At 38.1% G+C, this 24821-nt stretch overlaps 2 protein-coding genes across 5 annotated transcripts in view; one reads left to right on the top strand and one right to left on the bottom strand.

Annotated features, from left to right (window-relative positions):
* Positions 1–6934, top strand: part of NDUFAF2 (NADH:ubiquinone oxidoreductase complex assembly factor 2) — a 184082-nt gene extending 177148 nt beyond the window's left edge. For both annotated transcript variants that reach the window (XM_079917121.1, XM_079917120.1), the window contains exon 4: positions 6169–6934. In XM_079917121.1, the coding sequence (XP_079773247.1) occupies positions 6169–6414 (246 nt within the window). In that variant the 3' untranslated portion in view covers positions 6415–6934. The remainder of the gene's footprint in view (positions 1–6168) is intronic.
* A 551-nt stretch (positions 6935–7485) lies between these two features.
* SMIM15 (small integral membrane protein 15) lies at positions 7486–14967 on the bottom strand. Of its 3 annotated transcripts, none has more exons than XM_079917124.1 (3): positions 14952–14967; positions 13518–13648; positions 7486–12599 (listed from the first exon to the last, which is right to left on the bottom strand). In XM_079917124.1, the coding sequence occupies exon 3, from the start codon at positions 12585–12587 to the stop codon at positions 12363–12365; it is 225 nt and encodes a 74-aa protein (XP_079773250.1). In that variant the 5' UTR covers positions 12588–12599; positions 13518–13648; positions 14952–14967; the 3' UTR covers positions 7486–12362. The 3 variants fall into 3 exon arrangements, with proteins under 3 accessions (XP_079773250.1, XP_079773248.1, XP_079773249.1); XM_079917122.1 differs by having other exon boundaries at positions 14821–14952; XM_079917123.1 differs by lacking the exon at positions 14952–14967 and adding an exon at positions 14497–14923.
* Positions 14968–24821: the final 9854 nt, after the last annotated feature.

Raw genomic sequence — 24821 nt, forward strand, 5'->3', positions numbered from 1 at the left:
TGGTGGGGGTACAGTGATGATAACCCTCAAAATCTATAGCAGTAGTTTCAATGCACAATGTGATGACGCTCCTCATGGGCTCAAGGAGCTGGGAGTGGGTAGACATAAAATCAAAGGGCATTGAGTACCTAGCAGAGTGTCCCAAAGTCTAACATTTTTCCCTGCAATGAAGTCCTTCATTCTGATATTTTTGGCACTATTCATTCCTTTATGTAGGTTCAAGTTTCCATATTGTATCATTTTTTCAACCTAAAGTATTTAATACTTCCTTTAATGTTCTTGTAATAGAAGTTTGCTTGTGACAAAAACATCTTTTTTTTTTTTTTTGTCTGAAAATGTCATTATGCCTTCATTTTTAAAGGATGTTTCCACTGGATATAGGATTCTAAATTGACAGTTTTTATTTTTTTTCAGTGTATTAAAGTCATTCCATTGTTTTGTACCTTGCATTGTTTCTGAAGAGAACTCAATAGTATTTATCTTTGTCTCATAAATGTCTTTCTTTTGTAGCTTATTTTAAGATTTTCTCTTTTATCATTAGTTTTTAGCAATCTGGTTTTGATATGCTTTGGTTTTGTATTTTTCCTACTTGGAGTTTTTTTAGTTTCTTGGATATGTAGATTTATGTGTTTATCTATTTGATATATTTTTTAGTCATTATTTTTTCTCCTTCCTCTTTCTTCTTTTTCTGTGATTCCAGTTACATGTATGTGAGACTGCTTAATATTGCCCAACAGCTCACTGAGGCTCTGGTTCAGTTTTTAAGCAATTTTCTCTCTCTTTTGCTTCAGTTTGCATAGTTTCCATTGCCTTGTTTTCAGATTCTTTTTTCTTTTCTTCTGCAGGTTCTAATCTGCTGTTAAGCATATCCATTACATCTTTTATTTCATGTATTGTATTTTTCACCTCTAGAAGTTCCATTTGGTTCTTTTTAAATGTTTCTACATTTCTTCTCTTTATGTTAATTTTTCTTTTAAGTCTTTAACATATTTATAGTAGCTGTGATAAAGTCCCTATCTATTAATTTCATCATTTCTATCATGTTTCTGTTGACTGGTTTTGGATCACACTTTCCTTCTTCACTTCTTGATTGGATGATAAACACTGAAATAGTATATTGTTTACTGTCTGTGTTTTGTTGTCTTCCTTTTAAAAATGTTGAGGTTTTTGTTTTTTTTTTGAGTATATTAATTTACATGTGAATCAGCCCAAACTTTTGGAGGCTTTATTTTTAAGATTTGTTCAGGTGGATCTAGAGCAGTACTGTTCAATAGGAGTTTCTGCAATAATGGAAATGTTTTGTATCTGTACTTTTCAATATGGTAGCCACTAGTCACATTTGGCTACTAAACACTTGAAATGTGCCTAGTACAATTAAGGAACTAAATTTTAAAATTTAATTAATTTAAATAACAACATTTGGCTAGTGGCTACTGTATTGGACAGTGCAGATCTAGAGTTACCTCAACTCTTGTGCCAATTTACTCTTACTCGTAAGGAGTGATCTTTCTGAAGTCCTTATACTAAATGCCCTGCAGGTTTGGTGAGGCATCTCTGGCTTTTTAGAACTTGAATGTCCCCTAGTCTCATGCAAGCTGCAGCAGTTGTTCAGTTTACAGCTCCCCAGTAGTTATTCTTTAGCCAGAAATTGACCTTCCTGGCCCTGTAGAGTCTCATCCTACCCACATACAGTTTGATACTCAGCTGAACACTCAAGGGTACCCCTATCCAGGTTTCTAGAACTCTGTGTGTGTGTGTGTGTGTGTGTGTGTGTGTGTGTGTGTGTGTGTGTGTTCTGGTACTGTGCCCCACAAATTTCAGCTTCCTCAGCCTTCCTAACCAACCATCTCTATCTCTTTAGCTCAGTGAGGTAACCAGCCTCTGCTTGGGTTCCCTGACCCTGTGCAGCAGCCTCCAGCTGAGGTGATACAGGGCTTATCTCGTTTGTTTCCCCACTCTCTCGGATCACAGTACTGCACTGGCTGTTGTTTAGTATCTGAAAAGTTTAGTATTTTTGTCCAGTTTTCTAGTTGTTTATGGCAGAAGAACTAGTCTGACACCAGTTACTCCATCTTGTTTTCAAGCCAGTAGATTATGTCTTACTAACACCTCTGTTCTCAATCCAGTGGTAGTGGTTGCTGCCTTTGTTGGAGACTGTAGCACATTAAATTGGAGATTTTTTCATCCTGGCAAAATTATGAATTTTGTTCATTCTTCATAAGGATAGCAATTGATGTAGGGATCCTGCTATTTACAAAATGTTCACAACAAATAGTTATTCAATGTATGTCACAAATTAGTGGGTTAAATTTTTAAGTACTTAAAGACATAAGTATTGAGACTACATTTCTACCCGGAGATGAGAAAGAGGGACAGATATAAGTTTGGTGTGTTTATTTTTAATGGAATAGAATAAACAATCACTATTTAAAAATCCACCTGTAACATCTTCTGTTGTACTATTACTGCCCAATAGCCAATTCTTTCCCAGTCTTTACAACAGCCCATAGAAGAAGGCAGTACTGTAATCTCCATTTCACACAAGGAAACTGAGACACAGAGAGGTTAAGCAACATTAACAGGGTCACAGCTAGTAAATGGCAAAACTGAGATTTATATGCAATTTGTCTTGCTTCAAAGCCCATGTTTTTAACTGCAAACTTTCAGAAGGTCTAACAGTGTGAACAGTATGCATATGAGTATTTGAGATGTAAATTTTATGTATACATAGTCACTGTATTCCCATTTTCAGATAAAGAAACTGAGACTGAACAAAGTTAACTGACTTTCTTGGTGTCACAGATAGTAAAAGGTAGATTTGGGATTGCAACTATGTGTTTGGGTCAAAGAACTATGTATGTGGATAGTCATCAGAGTTCTGTTTTTTTTTATGAAAAAGTGATATATTGGAAACAAAAATAGGGGTAGACATTACATAAGTCATGGTATAATGCAAGTGATAAAATCCATACAACTATTTTTTTTTAATGTGAAAGAATACTGACAGGGTGAAAAGTGGTATGCAAAAGGATAAATATTTGCTTTAAACATACAAACAGTTATGTGAAGACCTACTTACCCTTGGTTTATCCCTAAAATGCTGAAACAATGTTTTTATTGATATACATATTGAGACTTAACGTGATGTTTCCAAGGAAATAATGTAAGGGAAAAATCCTTGCTTTATAGTAATTTCTGCTATGAAATAGGCTTTGTTACAGAATTACTTCTGTTTCTCCTTTAGTCTACAAATTCCTATTTTTTCCACCTAACTACTTTCATTTTATCTATTCCAAATATTTACAAAACTAGATTTCCTTTCACAAATGATTTATGTTCTGTGTAATTTTTCTGGAAGCTCTTGGCAGGGGTCTGGTAACCATTAGTTTAAAAAAAAAAAAGACAAATTCTTTTCTAGGAAAAACTATAGTCTCCATGTTTTTCAACTCTGAAATCTTTAATCTTCATATTAAAATAATTAACATATTCAGATTGACTTTTTATTGGCCTAAATAGCTGTTATAAGAAAGAAACTACTTGGCAGAGTAATGATGAGTAAAGAGAAATTATATGAAGGCAGGAATAAAGGAAGAACAGCTCTCTGCCCTCAGTTTCCTTTCATGCAGAAGGCATAGGCTTGCACCAGCTGTAAGATTGCAACAGTAGAGCTGAAATCCCTAAAGGCAATGTGACTGATGCTCTTATACCAAGCCAAGCAAGCTTTATACCAGCTTCTCAGTAGTGTCTTGCTCCCTGTGGTGGGCTACTAGTGCAAGTTCAACCCTCGTGAACCTTTCATTCTGCTCAGGAGAAAGAGCCTCCGGGCTGACACACCAGTTCATAGAGGGTCTTGAAGAGTCTGGAGATGAAGTGAAGATGAGATGGCCTCAGACTGAAAAATATTTCCACCTACTTCCATTATTTCCAGTATCATATTGAGGGGTTTCTTTTGTGACATATGGTCACCCCACCTGAGAATTCTACAGAGTATATGAAAGGCAAAGCCAGACTCTCACCCTCACTCATAGCAGCTGTCCCTAAACTCATAGTTACTGTGGTTATTAAATTACTCATAGGGAATTGATCTGTTATAGAAATTACAAGAATATTTATAAATATGCCTTCCCTCACGTTTGCTTTAGGAGAGGTTTCATTAGATGGGCCCTTCTTTGTGTCTAAAAGTCTATAACACTACAATCTCCTCAAATCTTTTCCTGTAAGTATAGACCATTATTTTAAATGTGATTTTAAATATCAGGGTTTACCTTTTTGGAGAACTATTATTGCTTGAAATTCATGTTAGAAACAGAAAGATTGCATCATATATTTAAATAACCAGATGTGTCATTTTTTTTAAAGGAACCATTGTTTTAAATAAATTTATTTAATTTTGGCTGCATTGGGTCTTCGCTGCTGCGCTCGGGCTTTCTCTAGTTGCGGCGAGCGGGGGCTACTCTTCGTTGTGGTGTGTGGGCTTCTCATTGCGGTGGCTTCTCTTGTTGCGGAGCACGGGCTCTAGGCGCGCAGCCTTCAGTAGTTGTGGCACGCGGGCTCTAGAGTGTAGGCTCAGTAGTTGTGGCAGGCGGGCTTAGTTGCTCTGCGGCATGTGGGATCTTCCTGGACCAGGGCTTGAACTCGTGTCCCCTGCATTGGCAGGTGGATTCTTAACCACTGTGCCACCAGGGGAGTCCCAGATGTGTCAATTTTTTAAATGTTGAAATTTTAAAATAACTTGGGAGAATTTGTTTTTGTCAATGTTGTCAGATATTAGTTATGTTAACATTCATATTATAAATAACAAATATATTCTTTTTTTTTTTTTTTGCAGTACGTGGGCCTCTCACTGCTGTGGCCTCTCCCACTGCGGAGCACAGGCTCCAGACTCGCAGGCCCAGCGGCCATGGCTCATGGGCCCAGCCGCTCTGTGGCATGTGGGATCCTCCCGGACTGGGGCACGAATCCGTGTCCCCTGCATCGGCAGGCGGACTCACAACCACTGTGCCACCAGGGAAGCCCAACAAATATATTCTTAAAGAAAAATCAGAAAATACAGATAAGCGAAAAGAACATTTAAAAATTTCACTCAGGGAATTCCCCGGCAGTCCAGTGGTTAGGACTCTGCCCTTTCAATGCCGAGGGCGCCCATTCAGTCCTTGGTGGGGGAGCTAAGGTCCCGCAAGCTGTGAGGCGCAGCCAAAAAAAAAAAAAAAAAATCCACCCATTTAGAAATAATTAAGATAGAAGAGGAAGAAGGAATCAATAAAGGTAAAAGACGTAATTACTATTCATCTGTTTTTAAGATGCATATCTTCAAATTTTAACATCTCTGAAATCAGGATGTGTGAAGGAGTTTGCCTTTTTTAGTGGTACCTATAACAGTGATGCATCTTAAATTTGATGGTCTTGTATTCAATGAAATACAGTAATAGGTTCATTGTTGTTCGGGGTATAGATCCTTACAAATAGAATAGCACATCTGAGTGACAAAACTGCATTGCACAAATTGCTTGCACTGATTTGAGGAAGCATTTCCAATAGCAAAGTGCCTCTCTGGAACTGGTGTCTAAGGCTTGCTGAACTCTGATTCCGTTTCTGTCCTCCTCTTCACTGCCATACCACTCCAGAGGCGAAAGGGAAATAGATGGGACTTGGTCCTGGCGCTAACCATGCTTTAAGTCCCACAGAGAAGAGACTGGCAGGAGCATCCTTCTGAGGCCCTCTCACCTTCACTTCATCTTCAATAGAAAGTACAAATCACTGATTAGTTTTTGAGGCAGTAAATAGCTGTTGAATTTAGAAAATCTTTGGTAAGAGTGACTTTTATGCTTTTGTGTAATATTTCATGTTAAGTGGTTTGTTTCACTTACTGGGTAGTAAATATTTCTATTTCATTATCCCTCTCATCTTTTTATTATAGTATACAAGGAGATAGCTGTTTAATTCAAAATAACATCACTCTATCATTATATGGCTTTATATAAAGCTATATAATCAGATAGCTTTTTCAGACTTACCCTGTACATATCTATATATTATTTAAATGCAAGGCAAGTATCATGTATATATGTACTTAATTTTTTTTAGCTATTTTATTTTTATAAAACCTGTAGTTTGAGTTTTCTTCTAACTAGGAATTTAATGATTTCTTCCATTTATATATGCATGCAGGAAATAATGAAGAATGAAAAACATAAAGAAGAAATTAAAACCAAAGACTTTTATGAAAAAGAAAAACTCCTCAGAGAAGAGAGCAGCAAGGAACACTTGGCTCCACCAGTTCAAACTCAGATTAAAGGGCATGCCTCTGCTCCGTACTTTGGAAAAGAAGAATCCTCGGTGGCTCCCACCAGCACTGGTAAAACCTTTCAGCCAGGATCCTGGATGCCACAAGATGGCAAGAGCCACAATCAATGAATGCACTGTGGTAAAATCATTTCATTTATATATGTATGTGACTATTTTAACAAGTAAAAGTAAAAAGTTACTTCGTATTTTCTGACTGTACAATAGTTCTCTATTCCAGTAAACTTAAGAACTTGTTTTTACTATGCATAAGAAGTGTGAGTTTATGAACTATAGGAACCTAACTTCTTTTAGACTTAAATCCTTCACTTGATTTAGTCTTCATTCTCTGTTTATAAATTTGCTTAGTTTTTTTCCTCTTTGAGTTGCTCCCTTGAGAAGTATCTTGTAGCTGTAAATGCTCAGTACATTTTAGATCCTTACGATCATTTAGAAACCACCCAAAATATATCTTGGTAGAAAATGATAAGGGTAAATATTGAACTGTCCTAAATGATCAAATATAAAAGGAGAAGACTGCTATTTCTGTAGAGGCACTCTGTAAGATTCTAAAGAACTAATCAAAAACATGAACTTGGATAAAACACATGGAGGCCAGGATAAAAACACGTGGAGGCCAAGAAAATTTATTTGATAAATGAAAAACACCCTATGATATAGTAGATGGGACAAAAGCTATTTTATGGTGGAATTGAGGTTGGAGTTTTAAAGAAGAATTAGGACCAATGGAAGTAGACAATCTATCACAAAAGTCTGAAAAGATGGTAAACAGAGAAATGGTACAGTAATTGCAGTTCTGTGAGATTAAAAATTACTCTGAAGAAATAGAAAATAGGGCAGAGTTCTCAGAACGTGATTCCACTGATAGTGGAGATTACAGTGATTTCTATATTGGAGAAAATTATAGACAGATGACAACATTAAAACAGATTATATATAAAAGTGTCATACATTTTCTGAAGTGCACAACCAAGTTTTTGTTGCTAACAGAGTTCTAATTCTAATATAGAGGTCTTCTAACAGTGTTTGACATTGTAGCAACTACTCAATAAATATGGACTGAGATTTTTACTTAATATTAGAAGGTAAAAATTTTAATTGCTTAAGAAATAAACTACAGAAAAATACAACTTTATAAAATGTTATACTGAAACAAGTAATCAAATGTAATCACCATAACACTCATGAAATGACAAAAAAAAAAAGCCCCTAGGTGGTAATATTAACGTTCCAGCAGCCCTGTTAATATCAAGTTAATCATTCTGTCTCTTTACATTATTCCAAAGTAGTATTACATTTTACCAAAGAGGCAAAAAAGGAACTAGCTATTAGGCAATATAAAAAGAGATAAAATTTGTTGTATAATTGACTGTAAAGTAAGATGTTCTTGAACCCCAGGTTACAGGAAAAACTGTAAATTCTAACATGCTAGAATAGAATGTGTCTACTACCAAATTCCTATCAGCTTATTAACTGTATTCTATATACATATTTTACAAAAGTTTGTTGTGTAGGCTGTTTATAAATATCTTAATGTATGACAGAATTTACATTAATTTTTATTTTTATGGTTTTCATTTTAAAATACCTGTTTTACATAAAAGAAAATCTTAGCCAACAGTTACGTTACATAAGAAGATGATACTGGCCCACCCATTATTAGTAAAGTATGAACTTTCAAAGTGATTTTGAGAATAAACTTTGTAGTAATCCATCCACACTCCTTTCCTCAAGACTAACATTTTTAGGATGACTGGTTTACACTGTTAGGTGGTATCAGAACAGAGTTCTGAGAAGATTTAGTCCTACATAAAAACTGAACTATAATCTTGGCCGAATTAAGATTGCCTTTCTAAACAATCTTGTGTTTATATGTGGCTTTTAAGCCAGACACATGCAAATCAGAATCAGAGTTTCACATAAAATATTCACTTGTCCACCATATTTCATATTTTAAAGTTATATTTGGGGAATTTATAAGTTTTTTTTTAATGAAAATGTTTTTCTTCATCTTTTCAAGACAGACTCCAAAACCCATGCAGATTTTTAAATTTCAAAAGTTAAAATGTTCATTTTAAAATAATTAAATTGGGGCTTCCCTGGTGGCGCAGTGGTTAAAAATCTGCCTGCCAATGCAAGGGACATGGGTTCGAGCCCTGGTCTGGGAAGATCCCACAGGCTGCAGAGCAACTAAACCCACGCACAAGTACTGAGCCTAAGCCCTAGAGCTCACGTGCCACACCTACTGAGCCCACGTGCCACACCTACTGAAGCCTGCGAGGCTAGAGCCCGTGCTCCGCAACAAGAGAAGCCACAACAATGAGAAGCCCGCACACCGCAACCAAGAGTAGCCCCCACTCACAAACTAGAGATCCCACGCACAGCAACGAAGACCCAACACAGCCAAAAATAATTAATTTAAAATAATAATAATAATTAAAGTGTCATACATACCTTAAGTTCTCTCAGATAAATCCTTCCTGACTTCCTGTGCCTCTGCTATACATGCATATAGCATTTTTTCCCCCAAAGGCCTTATTATACAAACTGCTCAGGTATACATGCGTTGCCTTTTGGGTTTAACCATATAAATCTAGCCTATTAGCTATGCCTTGGATATCTGAAGTTAAAAATCAAAAAAAATGGAGGAAATAATTTTTCCCCATTATGTTATCCTTTTGCATTCCATTTTTACTGATTTCTGGCTCTCATTTACTTCCTAATTTCATCAGCCTTGACCCAATACCATCATACTGACTTTTTTAATGCTGTCTCATTAACCACACTATCTAAAATGTAACCTGAATTCATTTAGACTAGGCTTTCTCAAACTATTTGTGTTCTTTGGGGGAAAAGAAAAGAGTCTATGATAGTCAAAGAAGGTTAAAAGACTCCAAGAAATCATGAAGAAATGAATTGTCTTATCTTGTGTTTCCCAAACTTTTGGTATTTGAACACGGAATCCCCTTTAATGTTTGAGAAATACAGAATTTGTCCTTATATGTTACAGATATGAAGTAAATCAGAGTGATCCTATAATCAGTTGCAAACCTGAAAGCAATCATCCCTAAATAGGTATCAGACTTCCTCTAACTTAAAACCAGATGAGGTATAAAGTGCCCCTAACAATGGGTGACGAGCTGTTACTTAATAGTGGATCTCAACATTGGGTTTCTAGCTTACAGCATCCGAACTTATTTCAAGTTTGCTCACTGTAATTTCAGGAAATAGGTTTAAAATCCCCTTGCACATCTGATACAGTAACACCATGCTGAAGTTTACCACGTGGACGCTATGGATCAAATTCTGATGCACAAACTTTTTGGTGGTAAAATGTTTGTTATAGGCAGCTTGTTTTTCCTTCAAAACCAGCCATAATTGATTATATTAGTTCTAAGAACTTCAGAAACAACATAATATGTAGGCAGTTTTTAAAAGAGTTATTCTGGGTAACAGTAAATGGGATTCTTGTAACCATAACAGTATGTTACAATAAAAGATTGATTTTTCTGAAGACTCTCAAAACTCATAATACACAGTCCCCAACTTAATTTTTCAACTTTACGATACACATTCACATTCAACAGAAACGTTGTTTGAGTTTTAATCTTTTCTCGGGCTAGCAGTGTGCAGTAGGACACTTGTGATGCTGGGCAGTGGCAGGGAGCCACAGCTCCCAGTCAGCCATGCAATCACAAGTTAACAACCGATACCCACACAACCATTCTGTTTTTCACTTTCAGTACATTATTCAGTAAATTATTTTCAGCTTGCAATGGGTTTATCAGGATGTAATCCATTTTAAATCGAGGTAGCTCTATAGTCTCTAATTTACACCACCCCCCAACACACACAAACATATAGACACATATTATAAAACCTTGTTGATCTCAAATGTATAAAAAGCCTCCATAAATTTTGGGAAAAGCTGAAGAAACAATAAATGGCCTATGCCAAACAAATACAAAATTGTATTAAGACTAACAGGGACTATAGAAAAACCTATTTTAGTTAAATACCTTTAAATTGTCACAATGAGCAATGAAACCATAGCTTTAGTGGATAACTGTAAGTTTTGTTTAAATTTCAATGACAATATAAAAAGCATTATCCTAGATCACCTGAATAACTAATTTGTAATTAAACACTGAATTATTTCAGTGCTTGGAGCTGCAATGTGTTGATCACACTGGCACCAAGTAGGAACTGACAACCTAAAATAACAGTAATAAGTATTGTTCAACCAGTCCATAAACATTCTCAGAGGTCCTTAGGTTCTCATATTTGAGAAACATTGCTCTCAACTTTTACAAGTACAGTTGACCCTTGAACAACATGGGTTCGAACTGTGTGGGGCCACTTATACACAGATGTTTTTAGTGGTCAATACTACAATACTACATGATCCAGGGTTGGCTGAATCCACGGATGAAGAACTGTGGCTACAGAGGGACCTCGGAACTGCAGATATGGAGGACCTGCATATAGGAAGGAACAATGTATAGGGAGGGTCCACTATAAATTATACAGGGATTTTCGACTGCAAGGGAGGACTCATGCTCCTAACCCCACAAAAAAAAACAAAGCCCAGCGTGGTGTTCAGGGGTCAACTGCATGCTTATCTATAAATGAAATTTGTAACCCTCTGAAAAGTCTAACTTCTATAACATATTTAACTTGAATTATTACTCCTCCCCCCACAAAAAAAAACAAAGCCCAGGACCTCTTTATAAAAATGTATCAAATTTATTTCAATATCTAGTTTCATTTTTAAGTTAAAGCTTTTAGACAATTTTTTTGTAATTTAAGATTCATTATCAGGGGTGAGGAAAACATTAATAAGCTATTAATTACTGACAACAAAATTATTAACCATGCATTTCTAAAAGCCATGTTAAAGAGTAAAAAGTTCCAGTTATACTACTTAACTGAAGGAAATATCCTTCAGCCCTTTATTTCTAACTATAACACATTCTAATTTTGACATGATTTACACCTTTTTCACCCAACTAATACTATGCTAAACAAACTTTTTCCAACTGTTAAGCCTTTCTTTACCATTTATGAAATATGACTTAACTGTTACTCTTTCAAAGTTCCTTAAAAGAGATTTGAATTTTAATTTTCACCATGAACCTGTTTGATCAAAAAAGTAAAGGACATCACTACCACATGAATTAAAGAATGGAATGAAAAACAAAAGTGGTATTATATAATCAGCAAATTATTTGATAAGACATTTTAACTACTTCACATTTCTACTTATAGCACAAGTGAGAATGAACTGGTTCCAAGGTACTACAAGGTTTGGCATTTTTACTCCAAGCTTTAAATCATAGTGTTGATCTACTCAAGTCATCTCTAAGAAAATGGCAGTGTTCATAAGTACAAAAATTGTTATATCCAGTAAGTGGTATTCTACATGGTCAAGATAATAAGAGAATTCTTTATAAAATTAGATTTTTAAAAATGCAGAATGTCTGGTAATTACCAGTATCTCAAAAGCTAAAATGAGAAAAATACAGAAAATAGAAGTACTCGTTGAATAATACTTTGCTTTGAGGAAGCCAGAAATGATTCTATTTCAAGAAATAAGTAATAATGATAAAAGATGTGATTAACACACTGTATCTCTTTTAAGCCAAAGCATGCTTTTCACCTCAGGACAATTCTGATTTTTACATTCTTAATCTCCTTTGTCCAGAACAGGACCCCATTTTAAGCCATTATTTGAATAGAGTCCATAATCTAAAGCCATTTTTCTCCACAGGATGTTTTCACTGTAGTACATATGCTGCAAAAAGGCAAATGACTAAGTCAGTTATAAAGAATCTGTAGCATAATAAATGCCAATTTACAGTAACTGTCAACAGACTTCTACACCGAAGCCTAAAAGTTGCTATAGTACAGGTGAGAACTAACATGATTCTTCCACATGCTCAGACTTCGTTTACTAAATAATACTGTCACAAGATCTTAAAAGAAACCTTAATGGGTCCTTCCAAAGCTGCATAATTTTCCAGATGATTTTCCTCTGGTTGCAGAGCCTGTTCATTCCTTCAATCCTTTTTTAGTCGTTTAGCTTTTGCAATATTTTCTTGACGTTTTTGTTTCTTCTTTTGCTCCTTTTCCCTGGCCTCGATCATCTTGGCCAATTTCCAAGACAGTACAGCACTTGCTAGAAACAATGGAGTTAGGGCCAGAATAACTGTTGTAAGGAAGCCATATGGGTCCTTTGCAGCCCATTCCACAACATACTCAGCCCAAGCCTTTATATCAAACATCTTTGTAGAGGCCTTAGGAAAGCAGGGGGTGGGGGGAGAGACAAGAGAAAAGCCTATGTGGTTAATCAAATTTTGAAAAAGGTACCCCATACAATTCAGTTAACTCAGAATTCCATTATCACTCAATAGTTTGGTTGGTTGTTTTTAAAAAGTACTAATTAGTACTATTTTAATAAGGACTAATGTTTCTTGTAAGAAAAAATAATTCACCTAGGACAACCAGAAGAGTGACACTTAAAAGATGTGAAGCTATAGAAGATAAAAGGAAAAACCATGTGGAATCTGTCATAAGGACTAGGCATTCTCATATGCCTCCTATATTCAAGACAAATTTTATTTAGCAGCAGAGTTTTCAAAGAATTTTGAGTTTTATGTGCTCATTCCAGGAAACAGCTGAATCCCATTATGTCATTTTTTTACATAGCCTTAGTTCTATTAAGTGCTAATTAACAAAAGTACAATCATCAAATTTGCTATTTGAAAGCCACAGAATATGTGAAATGCCTGGAGAAAGGGAGGTAATGGATGGCTGTTTCCAGGAATGAAAAGAGAGGGTAAGGGAACCATAATATCCATTCATATGCAAAGAGTTCTATAAGCAAAAGGTGACATGCTATTTTATGCCCTCTTTCAGCTTTGAGGACTCCTATTTGAGGACATAATTAGTAAATGAGAACAACTTTAATAGATGAGAAAATTAACCATTACAGGTGCCATGCGTTTTGTTCCGTTTTGAGTTGGTAAGGGAGGGCCATCTGGCAAATGAGGATGTTGTGGATTTGAGTGACATTTTCTATTTTGCCCCAGAGGCTTTTCAACCTTCATGTTTGTGTTGATCTCTATTCAAAGTGGAGAATCAGAATACCTGGGGAGGAATGGGTGTATATACAGTCACTTAAAATTTCAGCTGGGATTTAAAAAATCATCTACCTTATGCTTTGAGTAGTGATCTCTAACTTTGTCCTGGGATTATTAGCCAATCACAATTTCAGATGACCCTTGGTTGGCTGTCTTCTTTAGCTCTACCATACACTTCTGAGAGAATGCTTAAATTCTATATACTGGTTGGGTTGAAAAGAATAGATAAAAGAAAAACGTTAAAAGTCAACTTTAAGGAATAATTATAATACAATTTTAAATGGTAAATTCTCTATATGCAACCTATAAATGACATGTAAAATCGCCTGGCACATTAAATACATTTAATATCTATTGCTTTCTAATTTTAAGAAAGAAATAATTACACAATGGTAAATGCCCTGTAAGAAAATCCTAGTTACTGGAGATCAAATATTTTACTAAATTACTTCAAAAATAAAATTATTTACGAAGTTCACCAACATATAAAATAAGTTAGCTCACTGATATGTTACAGCATATCCATTCCTAGATCTTGAACTTTTTATACTAAAAAAGTCAATTATTTGTTTATAGGGTTAAGTATACAATCGCAAAATCAAACACCGCTTTACTCTTAAAAGGTTTTTTTTTTGTCTCCCTATTATACAGTTTGTGTTCTTTATAGAAAACCCAGATAAGCAAAACAAAATATATATCACCCACAATCCCATCACCTACATAAAACTACCATGACTGGTTTTAATTACATCCTATCTCAACTTCTTCATATTTTCAACTGAAGACACATTAAAGTACCTAAGATATCGTTAAATATCCTAGCCTCCCCACCCCATTCGTAGGCTCCCACCCACACAGTCGAGCCCAGGCTCTACGGATATCCATCTGTTTCTTCAGCTTCTCCAACCCAGTAATGAATTAACTAATGCAAGATTCAGAGATGAGCAAAAGAACTTTGCAATAAAGAGTAAAGCGGAAGTGAAGGACCCGGTTATGGCCGAGTTTTAGCCATTAACACAGAGAAAGGAGTTACCGTCCACAGGACACAAACCTCCCATGCACCTCAATTTCGGACCCCAAGCGCACGCGCCTCCCACACTCCAAGGAATATTTTCTTCCTTCCGAGAAGGATCGGCCGGGCTTGATCTCCGGGCCAGACCCGCGCGGCGCCTAAAGCTGCAGCTGATGGAACCTCACAGCCATCCGCACTTCCCCTCCTTCCTTGTGTTTTCCTCGCTCACCCTTCCTTCCTCACCGCACCCGGCCGCCCGCCCCTGGGGCCACGCTCTCCAGACCCTCCACCTCGGCGAGCGCGGGCCCGGCGGAGCTCGCACAACGGGCGGCCCCCGGGAATCAGAGGTCGTCCCCGCCACACCTTGGGCCGTCGGCGCCGTGGCCGCCTCCGCCGGGCACGGGGGCAAAACTGCGGCTGCGGCTGCGGCCACCACCGGCCTCCCCTACAGCGCACCCGAGACGGTGGGTTCGTACCCCCAACTCCCAACTAACCTCCAGGCCGGAAGCAGGAAGGCGGAAGCCGCGGCTCTCCCGACCCGCCCACAGGCCGGCCCTTGCCTGGATCCGGCCTGAGGAAGTCGAGGGGCCAGTTTCCGGCTGCGCCATTGCTGTGTGGGGCCCGGGACCCGGACTTCGAGCACGCGGGGAGGGCGGGGCGGCGCCCGGGTTTCCGGGGAGCGGCAGGTGAGGCCACGTGGGGCTAGCGGCGGCGTCCGGCTGGTCGCTGGCTCGGATCCCGAGTCTCGCGCCTTCTGTCGGGGCGGCGTCTTTCCTGAGGCTCGGGTGGGCTCCGGCCTTCGGGAGCTGGTCCGGAAGCACGGAGGGCCCCCTACCTTTGCCCCCGAAGTCAGCCGGGGAACAGCCGCTCCCCTGCAGGAGCCCGGTCGTGGGTGGAGGGCCCCGGTGGGTAAGGTCCGTGACCCTGGGAAACTCCAGCCAGAGAGCGGCGGCAAGAAAGGAGTTGGTTCCCACAAACCGCCCAGAGTCAAGGTGAGGGTGACACTGCGACTCTTGAAGGATTCTAGCGAGTTCCTCGGGTTCACACTCCACTCTTTGACCTTCTCATCTTCGGGTTGGACAATAGTTAACGCCTCACGTCGAGGAGACAGAGCAGCAGCTGGACCGTGGTGGGTCCATCGAACCTTGTTATTAAGGGAAAATGCAGCCATGCTGTGTGAAGAGGGGTTTTTAATTTAAGAACTTAACTCTTTCACAAAAGCATGATCGATACTTGCCCAGAGTAAACTTGATAAATAATTAAACTGGGCGTAGAGTTCCCACCGAGGTACTTGTTCTTCCAATACACAAATAAAGGGATTCAAAAGTCAACAAGCAGAAAGAGAGAGTTAATATATTGTCTTCTAAACTAAAGGAACTGAGAGATTAACTCTGGTTTGGTTGGTGATCAGATTTTGTGGTCTCTTGCACTGAACTGCTCTGTTTGACTACCTCTTCAGATGTTGCAAGAGCTCTTCACTGTTGCGTGCCAAATAAAGCAGGTTTTTATTCTTGAAATGCTATAGAATGTTCTCTTTGAGGCGCAAGTTTTGACATGTATAACTAGTTTAGGTATAACAGTAACTATTATTTACCAGGGAACAGGCTTTTGGCAAATAAGCTAATGATGTAAAATACTGTTTGTTGGGCATATGTTAATGTTTGTATGTTGTATTAGCAGCAGTTGTTTTCTTATTCATTCTTGTTTGAAAACTTGGATGATGGTTTCAAAGCTTGTGCTGCTTGGACCTATCCTGTACCTCTAGTAGCCAGAATAAGACTCAGTCATTGGATTGTGTGTACTGAAAACTTGACTTGCTGATGGTAACTCTATGTGGTTTTGTAAACTTGCCCAAATAGTAACTCCAGGAGAGGGTCAGAATTTATTTTAACGTCCTTCACTCCAGAGACCAATATGTGTATGTTGTTTTATTTATTTATTTTATTATTTTTTTTTTTGCGGTACGCGGGCCTCTCACTGCTGTGGCCTCTCCCGTTGCGGAGCACAGGCTCCGGATGCACAGGCTCAGCGGCCATGGCTCACGGGCCTAGCCGCTCCGCGGTATGTGGGATCTTCCCGGACCGGGGCACGAACCCGTGTCCCCTGCATCGGCAGGCGGACTCTCAACCACTGCGCCACCAGGGAAGCCCTGCGTATGTTGTTTTAATCACGGTTAGACAGTTTTCCTCATTATTGCCTCCCCTGTAGCTCACTCTGCTGCATCCCTTGTGAAATGCATAGGAGTCTTGGGCCGGAATAAAAGGCACAGAAGAAGGAAGCCTCGGTAGGTCTTTGGCTCTAGTGTAAATCAGGTTTTCACTGTCTAATATTACTGATGTAGCTTCCAGTTCCAGGGCAGGCTGAAAGGCCAGGAATAGCGTAGCGGTTGCCACAGCTGAGCTCCCTACTGCTACCTGCATTGCCTTAATGAAAGGTGGCATCAAGATTGGTTCAGATGCTGCGGAATACTTTCTAGAGGAGTCTCAGCTTGGGAGTTGAGATTCATAGGCCTTGTCTCTGCTGATCTGATACTCTGATCAGTCACTCTGAGCCTGTTTCCTCTTGTGTATGTGGAAAGCTATTAGGTTATCTCTGGGGTTCTTTCAGCTTGAAAATTCTGTTGATTGGACTGGATTTGGCCATTTTTCTGACTTCGGCTTCATAAGCAGCAGCAGAATAAGGAATTTAGTGGAAATACCATAGCCAGTTTTCTTAAAGGCTTAGTCTTTATTTGAAAGATCCTTAATTGGCTTTTTATTCTCTTGCAAATGTGTTTCAGAATATCAACTTAGAATAACAAGGAAATAAGGTCTGCTTGTATTTATTTTTAAGAAATAAAATCTTAACCGTTTGTGTAGCATTAACCAAAGTAACTAAAGCTTGCACTATTAATTAAGGAGGGTTTGTCTTTGCATAAGAATAATTCCTTTGTAGCATATCACATCACCATCTGCACTAGTTACTCTATTGCAGTTATATTTTGAAAATGGAGCCTTACTCCCCAGTGTTCATTCCAGCACTATTTACAATAGCCAGGTCATGGGAGCAACCTAATGCCCATGGACAGAAGAATGGATAAAGATGTGGTGCATATATACAATGGAATATTACTTAGCCATAAAAAGGAACAAAATTGGGTCATTTGTAGTGAGGTGGATGGACCCAGAGCCTGTCATACAGAGTTAAATAAGTCAGAAAGAGAAAAACAAATATTGTATATTAACACATATATGAGGAATCTAGAAAAATGGTACAGACGAACCAGTGTGCAAGGCAGAAGTAGACACAGATGTAGAGAACACATGTATGGACACCAAGGGGGGAAAGAGGTGGGGGGGGAGGTGGTGGTGGTGGGATGAATTGAGAGATTGGGATTGACATATATGCACTAATATGTATAAAATAGATAACTAATAAGAACCTGCTGTATAAAAAATGAAATAAAATTTAAAAAAAAAGAAAATGGAGCCTTAAAAATTTCTGAGCTTTTTTCCTCTTAAGAAAGGAAGTCCTAGTCTTTCATTAGTTTGTTTAAAACTCTTTTTTCTCTTGAATGATACAAAGTTACATTTCACCCTGACTGATGTCAAAATTGTGAATTAGTAAAGCCTGAATAAGATTCTATTATAATAATCTAGAGTTAACTAAAGATTTTAAGAGCTTCCTTACCTGCTGAACAATTTGTGCTTATTTCCTGCAGTAACGTTTCACATATTTGACTTATTTTGATAGAATTGGTTTCTCCCCTAAGTTTTATTTCTGAGTTTTTCCTACCATTAAAACACAATGCAGGGCTTCCCTCGTGGCTTAGTGATTGAGAGTCCGCCTGCCGATGCAGGGGACGTGGGTTCGTGCCCCGGTCTGGGAAGACCCCACATGCCGCGCAGCAGCTAGGCCCGTGAGCCATGGCCGCTGAGCCTGCGCATCCAGAGCCTGTGCTCTGCGGGAGAGGCCACAACAGTGAGAGGCCCGCGTATCGCAAAAAAAAACAAAAAAAACCCACAATGCAGATACATTTCTTAATAGGTACATTTATGTAATTTAAAAAGTAATAGTCGGGTTTTAGTAACATTTGGAAGACCATACTGCAGAATAATAATTTTTAAAGGCTATTTATTGAATACTTACTGTGTAGCAGGTCCTAGGTTAGATGCTTTGTATCTGTTATCACTAATCCTTAGACTAAACAACTCTGTAGGATGGTATTCTTATACCTATTTTACAGATAAGGAACCAGAGACTTAAAAAGTAGGGCAGAATTCTAAACAGATCTGGCCCCAAAAATCCCTGCTTGTTTTTTTTAATGTCAAAGACTAGACAAAAATGCTGATTTCATAAAATGAAAGTAATTTTTAAAATCTGTAATTGTTAATTTTAACTAATAATCACAACTAAAATCTTCCCATACTTCAAAATTGTCTGTTGCCCAGGTGGTGGCAGCATGTCTCAAAGAGTTAGTGTGGTGTAGAAGGTTTTCTCCAGCCTTGCCAGTTGATTTGCTTCTTCATCCCACATACACGACCTATCTATCAATCTCTACTTCTCTTTTGGGCACTTTCACTGCTATTAGACCAACCCATCAGTGATTCACTCAACTTTCCACCCTCCCTTCGGCTTCATCTTCTGAATGGGTCATACTCTGCCAGTTTGCTTTCAGCCTATTTTGCCTACAAAGAAAGCATCACCAAAGTATTCTGAAAAATTCATTTAGGCCTATCCAGTAACATGACTTTTGTTTTTTCAAATATTGTTATTTTTCACCCATTGTTAAATGTAATTTGGCAAAAGCACATCCTAAATGAAATAATTGGCTAATATTATTATGAAATACTTGTCTAAATTAGAAGGCATGCTTCTTAAACTTTATGGGATATACCAGTTAAGGAGGTAATGAAAAGCTTTTAAAAGATAGAATTTATCTTCAAAATAAGAACAAGAAGATTCAGTAGGGAGCAGTGAAAGGTCATATAATTCAGAAGGAGATATACATACGTGTGTGTGTGTGTGTGTGTGTGTGTGTGTGTGTGTGTATGTATCAGAATAATTAGTTAAACCTGCCTTAGCCAAAAATTGCTTGGAACATTATCTTTGCAGGACTGCTACCTTCCTAGAGGTTTCAAATCAGATGATACCTCCTCACAAAAACCCTCTCTACCCCTATTTTATTTTTCTCAAAACACTTCAGTCTGACATCTTGTTTATTGCTTATTTTTTCCCACTAGAATGTAAGCTATATGAGATCAGTTACCACAGTACCTAGAAAGAATATTGTTTTGAATAATTGATTCCAAGATAGAGCATTGCCACTTACAAATAAAACTTAGTGTTTGAATGAATCATGAAATAATCTAAATCCTGGGAACTTGTAAAGCTCGTGTTAAAGTACCAAACAGTTATTGTATGTTTTGAAAGTAATAAGGGTTGCCTCAGTAAGAATAGGTCTAAAGATTAGTAAATAAGATGTTAGGGAAAGATAAAAATAATTGTGGTTATTTTGTTAATGAAAGAAAACTAGTTGCTTAAGTCTTTCCAAGTATGTAAAAGTATGTTAAAGGAACATAGTGATTCATCATCTTCATTGATAAGATAAAAGGAATTAGTCCTAGACTGTAGGTGCTAAGATTTAAGATAAGAACAAGCTAGACAAGAGATCTAAATAGAGATCTTTGAAAATGGGGTGTGTATATGCAGGCTAGATGCCCTCTCTAGATATTTCCCAGCTTCAGATTGCAAAAGAAAGATTAGATAGCAGATGCTTCTCTTGTTGATTATTCCTTGCTGCCTATGGCCTTTTCTGCACGTTTAAGAAACATTTCAGTGTGTTTGAGTGATATGTATTGCTGCTTTGGGTACTTTATAGAAGTCTTTTCACATAATATTAAAAATTGGGTGTTTCTGCTTTTTTGAACACTGAAACTATTTATAATTCTGTATCTCCAGAATGTACTATACATGCATATGCAGCAAACTAATACCCTGTAATTAGAGGGCACCCTTTTGGAAGGGTAAAGTTTCCAGTAAATTCTTCTGAAGCCTTGGATTGCAGTCCTGTTAAAGTCATGAGAGACAGTAAGCTTTCCTGCTGAATCTAGAAGTTCAAATATTAGGCTTATCCCTAAATGATGTAATAATATTAGCCGTGTCAAGTCACCTTTAATTTCTGTGCTAGGGTCTCGTAGCCATTAAATAGGAGTTGCTATCCAGTTGAGAAAACTAATCCACGTATAAGAATCCTTCAGTGTATATAGCTGATTCACTTTGTTATAAAGCAGAAACTAACACAGCATTGAAAAGCAATTATATTCCAATAAAGATGTAAATAAATAAATAAAAAGAATCCTTCAGTGTAAAAACAATGTGTATTGCAAAAGCAGCCCCTAGCACCATCACCTTTGCTGAGTAACATTTTAATTTTAAACATTCCACCTTCACCTAAGCAAGCTACTTGAAGTAACCATATCAAACAACCATATTTGCTGTATGATATTGTCAGGTATGTTGTCCTCTGTGTCATACAGTGCCCTTTATATAAAGTCCCATATAAGATATTTTAGAATGTGATTCTAAAAAATGTTTTGGAAGCCACTTTTTCATAGGAAGAATTTTGCCTGTCTTTGATTTGACCGGAAGCTCAAGAGCCAAATTTGAAATTCATGTTTAACATCCATCCTGACTTGCATACTTGCATTTCTTTTTAAGTATATTTTTCCTAGGACAGATATTTTGTACCTGTCATTATTGTATATGTTCATGTAGTAAGATTACTCCAGTCCCTGGTGAAATAAGGCACAGTATATATACTATGCCTGTAGATCAAGCGTTTGAAACCCAGAACATTACAAAGATGTTTGATATGTAACAAGTAGTTATTTGCTAGTAAAATTCTTCTACTGCTTCTAACTTTTATGTTTATTTTAAAATCTTGTACTATAATCATATCATTCAGAACTAGGGAACATAGGAAATCATTGTGTGGAACTGCATCCCAAAGTCTTAATTCTGAAAGCTATCTTGTGCCTTTAATAGCCCTCAGAGTATAATGTGTATATTTGGAATCTAGATTTAGAAGTGAACAAAAATTTACTGGTGCCAGGCTATAAATATAGTTCCCTAAACCATCATTTAGACACATATCGTAGTCCCAAATTCATAAATTGCTTTTGCTGAGTTCACAGTTTATGTTTTTACACTTAAGTCAGGAAGTGAAACAGTCTGAAATCCAAAAACTCCTTTCTGATTCACATATGTCCCCTTGAAGTGTAATAAATAATAGTGGTGCATATGATGAGTTTCTAGAGGCTTTGAATTTTTCTTAATTGTTAGAATTGACCTTGATCAACTAATTTTCTGTTCTCTGTAATAAGATGATAATACCTGCCTTCATACAGAAAGTTGGACCAATGTCCTCCTGAGATTCTTTTCATCTCTTAAGTTTCAATATTCTATTGTAGGACTTACTGCAGTTGTAGACTTGTATTGTTAATGAGTATAGGTGTATAAGAATCTGACTTAATCTCTTGTTCTAGGTTCATATTTGATCATGTTGTGTGGACCAAAGAAATAATTTAATATTTTTGTGCCTAGGTTCCTGTGTCCATAAAGTAGAATTAATAATACCTGTTTTTTGCAATACTAACTAGTTAATAAACATGTAGCCTCTTTTTTATAAGAGGTTGAATTCTATAGAATTCATTTGTAAATTGATTGTTGGGAGCTTACACAGATTCCCAGGGAATTATGTTATAAATAGTGGTTATTTATGGCTATTTGACACACAGCATAAGTGGAAAGAGTGTCTCTGCATAAAAATGGTAGAAGATAATTCTCAATACTAGTAATAAAATAGTAAAAATTAAATGAAATTTTGATCCCCTGTACCACAGTAAGATTTTATAAAAAGTGATAATGATTGTAAATAGTGAAAATGAATTTGTCTGAGTCCATTTTTTTTTCAAGTTTTTATTTCCTACACGATGTGAATGCTTTGTCAGCACTTTCTGACCATCTTACCATATATGCAGTCCAGGAATCACTGTTGCAGTTGTTTTCAAGTCTGCTAAACCTTTTTATACCACAAGAAACTAAAGCTACATATGGGTCTATAAATTATTCATGTGTGTATGCAATGCATATGGAATATATTCATATACAGTAATCTGTGATGTGCCCCTCTCCCCTCCTTACTGTCTGTAGAATGAAGTACAAACTCCTTAGAGGAGTGTAATGATTCCTACCAGTCTGGTCCAACCTGCTGTGTAAATTTTCGACATGATAGAGGACCGTTTATTTCAGACCTCTGCAGCTCTAAGAGATACCTTCTTACTGCAGTGGTTGACATATAGACTGGAACCAAACTACCTGGTTTGAATCCCAGTTCTGCCTCTTGCTAGGATGAAGAGATGGCTATGAGAATGCACCTCACAGACTCCCGCTCTAAGGAGCTTAATTGTCCAAGGGCCCCAGCTGCTGTGCTCAGAAATCCATCACTGTTTTGCTAACTCTTTGCTTCTTTCATAGCTCAGTGACTGAGCGTAGTAGAGATACTAAGGCCTGCTTCTGGGAGACAGAAGACTCCTCTCATGGCCAATGAGTGGTCAGGGACTCCTCCAATTGTCTTGCCAAGCCTTCCATAGGCTACACTGCAGTCTAGGACACTTCTACCCAGTCTTCCTCCCCTCTCTCTTTCACTTGGGGTCAGACTTGCATCATGGTGTGACAGTTTACCCAGTCTTGCCCAGCTCCTTCCCCATTTTCTCTCACAGATATTTCCTCTAATAAAAATCTTACACATTTAATCCCATCTTGGCCTCTGGGATGGTAAAAGTGGGATTCAGAACAGGTTCATTACCTGGCCAGAAGATGCCACCCTGGTGGGTAGATGGGGCACTCACCACCCCTGGCATAAAGTTACAGATAAATTGTTAAGGTTTCACCAGTGTTGACTTGAGACAATGTCCTAGTGGAGGGGAACTGTGGTAGGTGTGATTATGCAGGTATTTGAAAAATATGGGAGGAATAATACCTACAAAGAAAGAGTTGGCTGATTACTGCTAAGTTGTATTGGAGCACTGCTGAAGGAAAATGAGAAACAGAGCTGTTAACAAGCAGTTAACAGTTAACAGCTAAGTGTGAGAGCTGTAGAGCCTCTGTGGTAGCTTATAGAGAGGGCCTTGTCACCATTGAAAGACAAGACTTGGTTGAACTGCAAGCTGAAGAGCCAGCTAATTGTTGATGTCACAGAGCTCCAAAGACATTTGAGCATTGAATGTTTTGCCAGGATGGGTCTGTTAACGTGAAGGTGGGGAAACCTAGAATCCTAAACATTAGATGGGGTCATCCAATGGATGCCCCTGTGACTCCTGGACTCTCAGGGCTTGCAGTGGTAGTAACCTTTCTCTAGTGAGAACTAGAATATTTGCTGTGCTGGAAGATGCTGAAGAAGCCCCTTGCCCCCAAGGCAGTAGCCCTCCTCGCCAACACTGCCCTCCTCTTTCTTTCCCGGCTGTCAAGCCAATAATTAACCAATAACAAATCCAGTCACTGGTAAATCCCAGCATAACCCAGCTGGGACATGCTGGGCCTGATAAGGAAGGAAAGAGACTATTCTCCTAAAAAATTCCATGGTTTAACTGACGTTACTGGCAGGAACCAGGAAAGGACTCCTGGGATTGGATTTTAAAGGTGTTTTTTCAAAGGGGTGAGAATATGGGATTAGATGAATAAGAAATCATTGACTTGGGCGCACTTTCTCATGTATGGGGGATTTAACACCCCAGCAAGAATTCTGCTATAGACTGAATGTGTCTCCCCAAAATTCATATGTTTAAACCTAATCCCCAATGTGATTTGGAGGTTAAGAGGCCCCAGAGAGCTAACTTGTCCCTTCTGTCATGTGAAGACACAGCAAAGAGACAGCTGTTTACAAACCAGGAAATGGGCTCTCACCAGACACCAAATCTGCAAGCACCTCCGTCTTGGACTTCCCGGCCTTCAGAACTGTGAGAAATAAAAGTTTGTTGTTTAAGTCACTCAGTCTGTGGTCTTCTGTTAACAGTAACACAAACTAAGTCAGACCCTAGTGTTCAGGGGAAGCTTGCTAATAATGGGATGGCTTTTAGAAAAATACAGCCAGTTCTCAGCAAAGTGAAAAATGTCTGAGTAGTACTGGCAGACTATAGAGGAAGGAATAAAGACGCTGAGCAAAGTGGGCATGCCAGAACAGAAGACGCATCAGAGGATTATGCTCCATGAATGTGCCCAGAGGATACACCATTCACCCAAGGCCATCATGAAAACAGTGGTGAGAGAGGCACCAACATCACTAAGAAGTTTGCAGGCCAGGGATGGAGGTAAGAGAAGCAGCC

Source organism: Stenella coeruleoalba, assembly GCF_951394435.1.
Source record: "Stenella coeruleoalba genome assembly, chromosome: 3".
Taxonomy (NCBI): Eukaryota; Metazoa; Chordata; class Mammalia; order Artiodactyla; family Delphinidae; genus Stenella; species Stenella coeruleoalba.

Coding starts and splice junctions, on each gene's coding strand:
- SMIM15 (XM_079917124.1), bottom strand. CDS start 12,587: ATGTTTGATATAAAGGCTTGGGCTGAGTATGTTGTGGAATGGGCTGCA.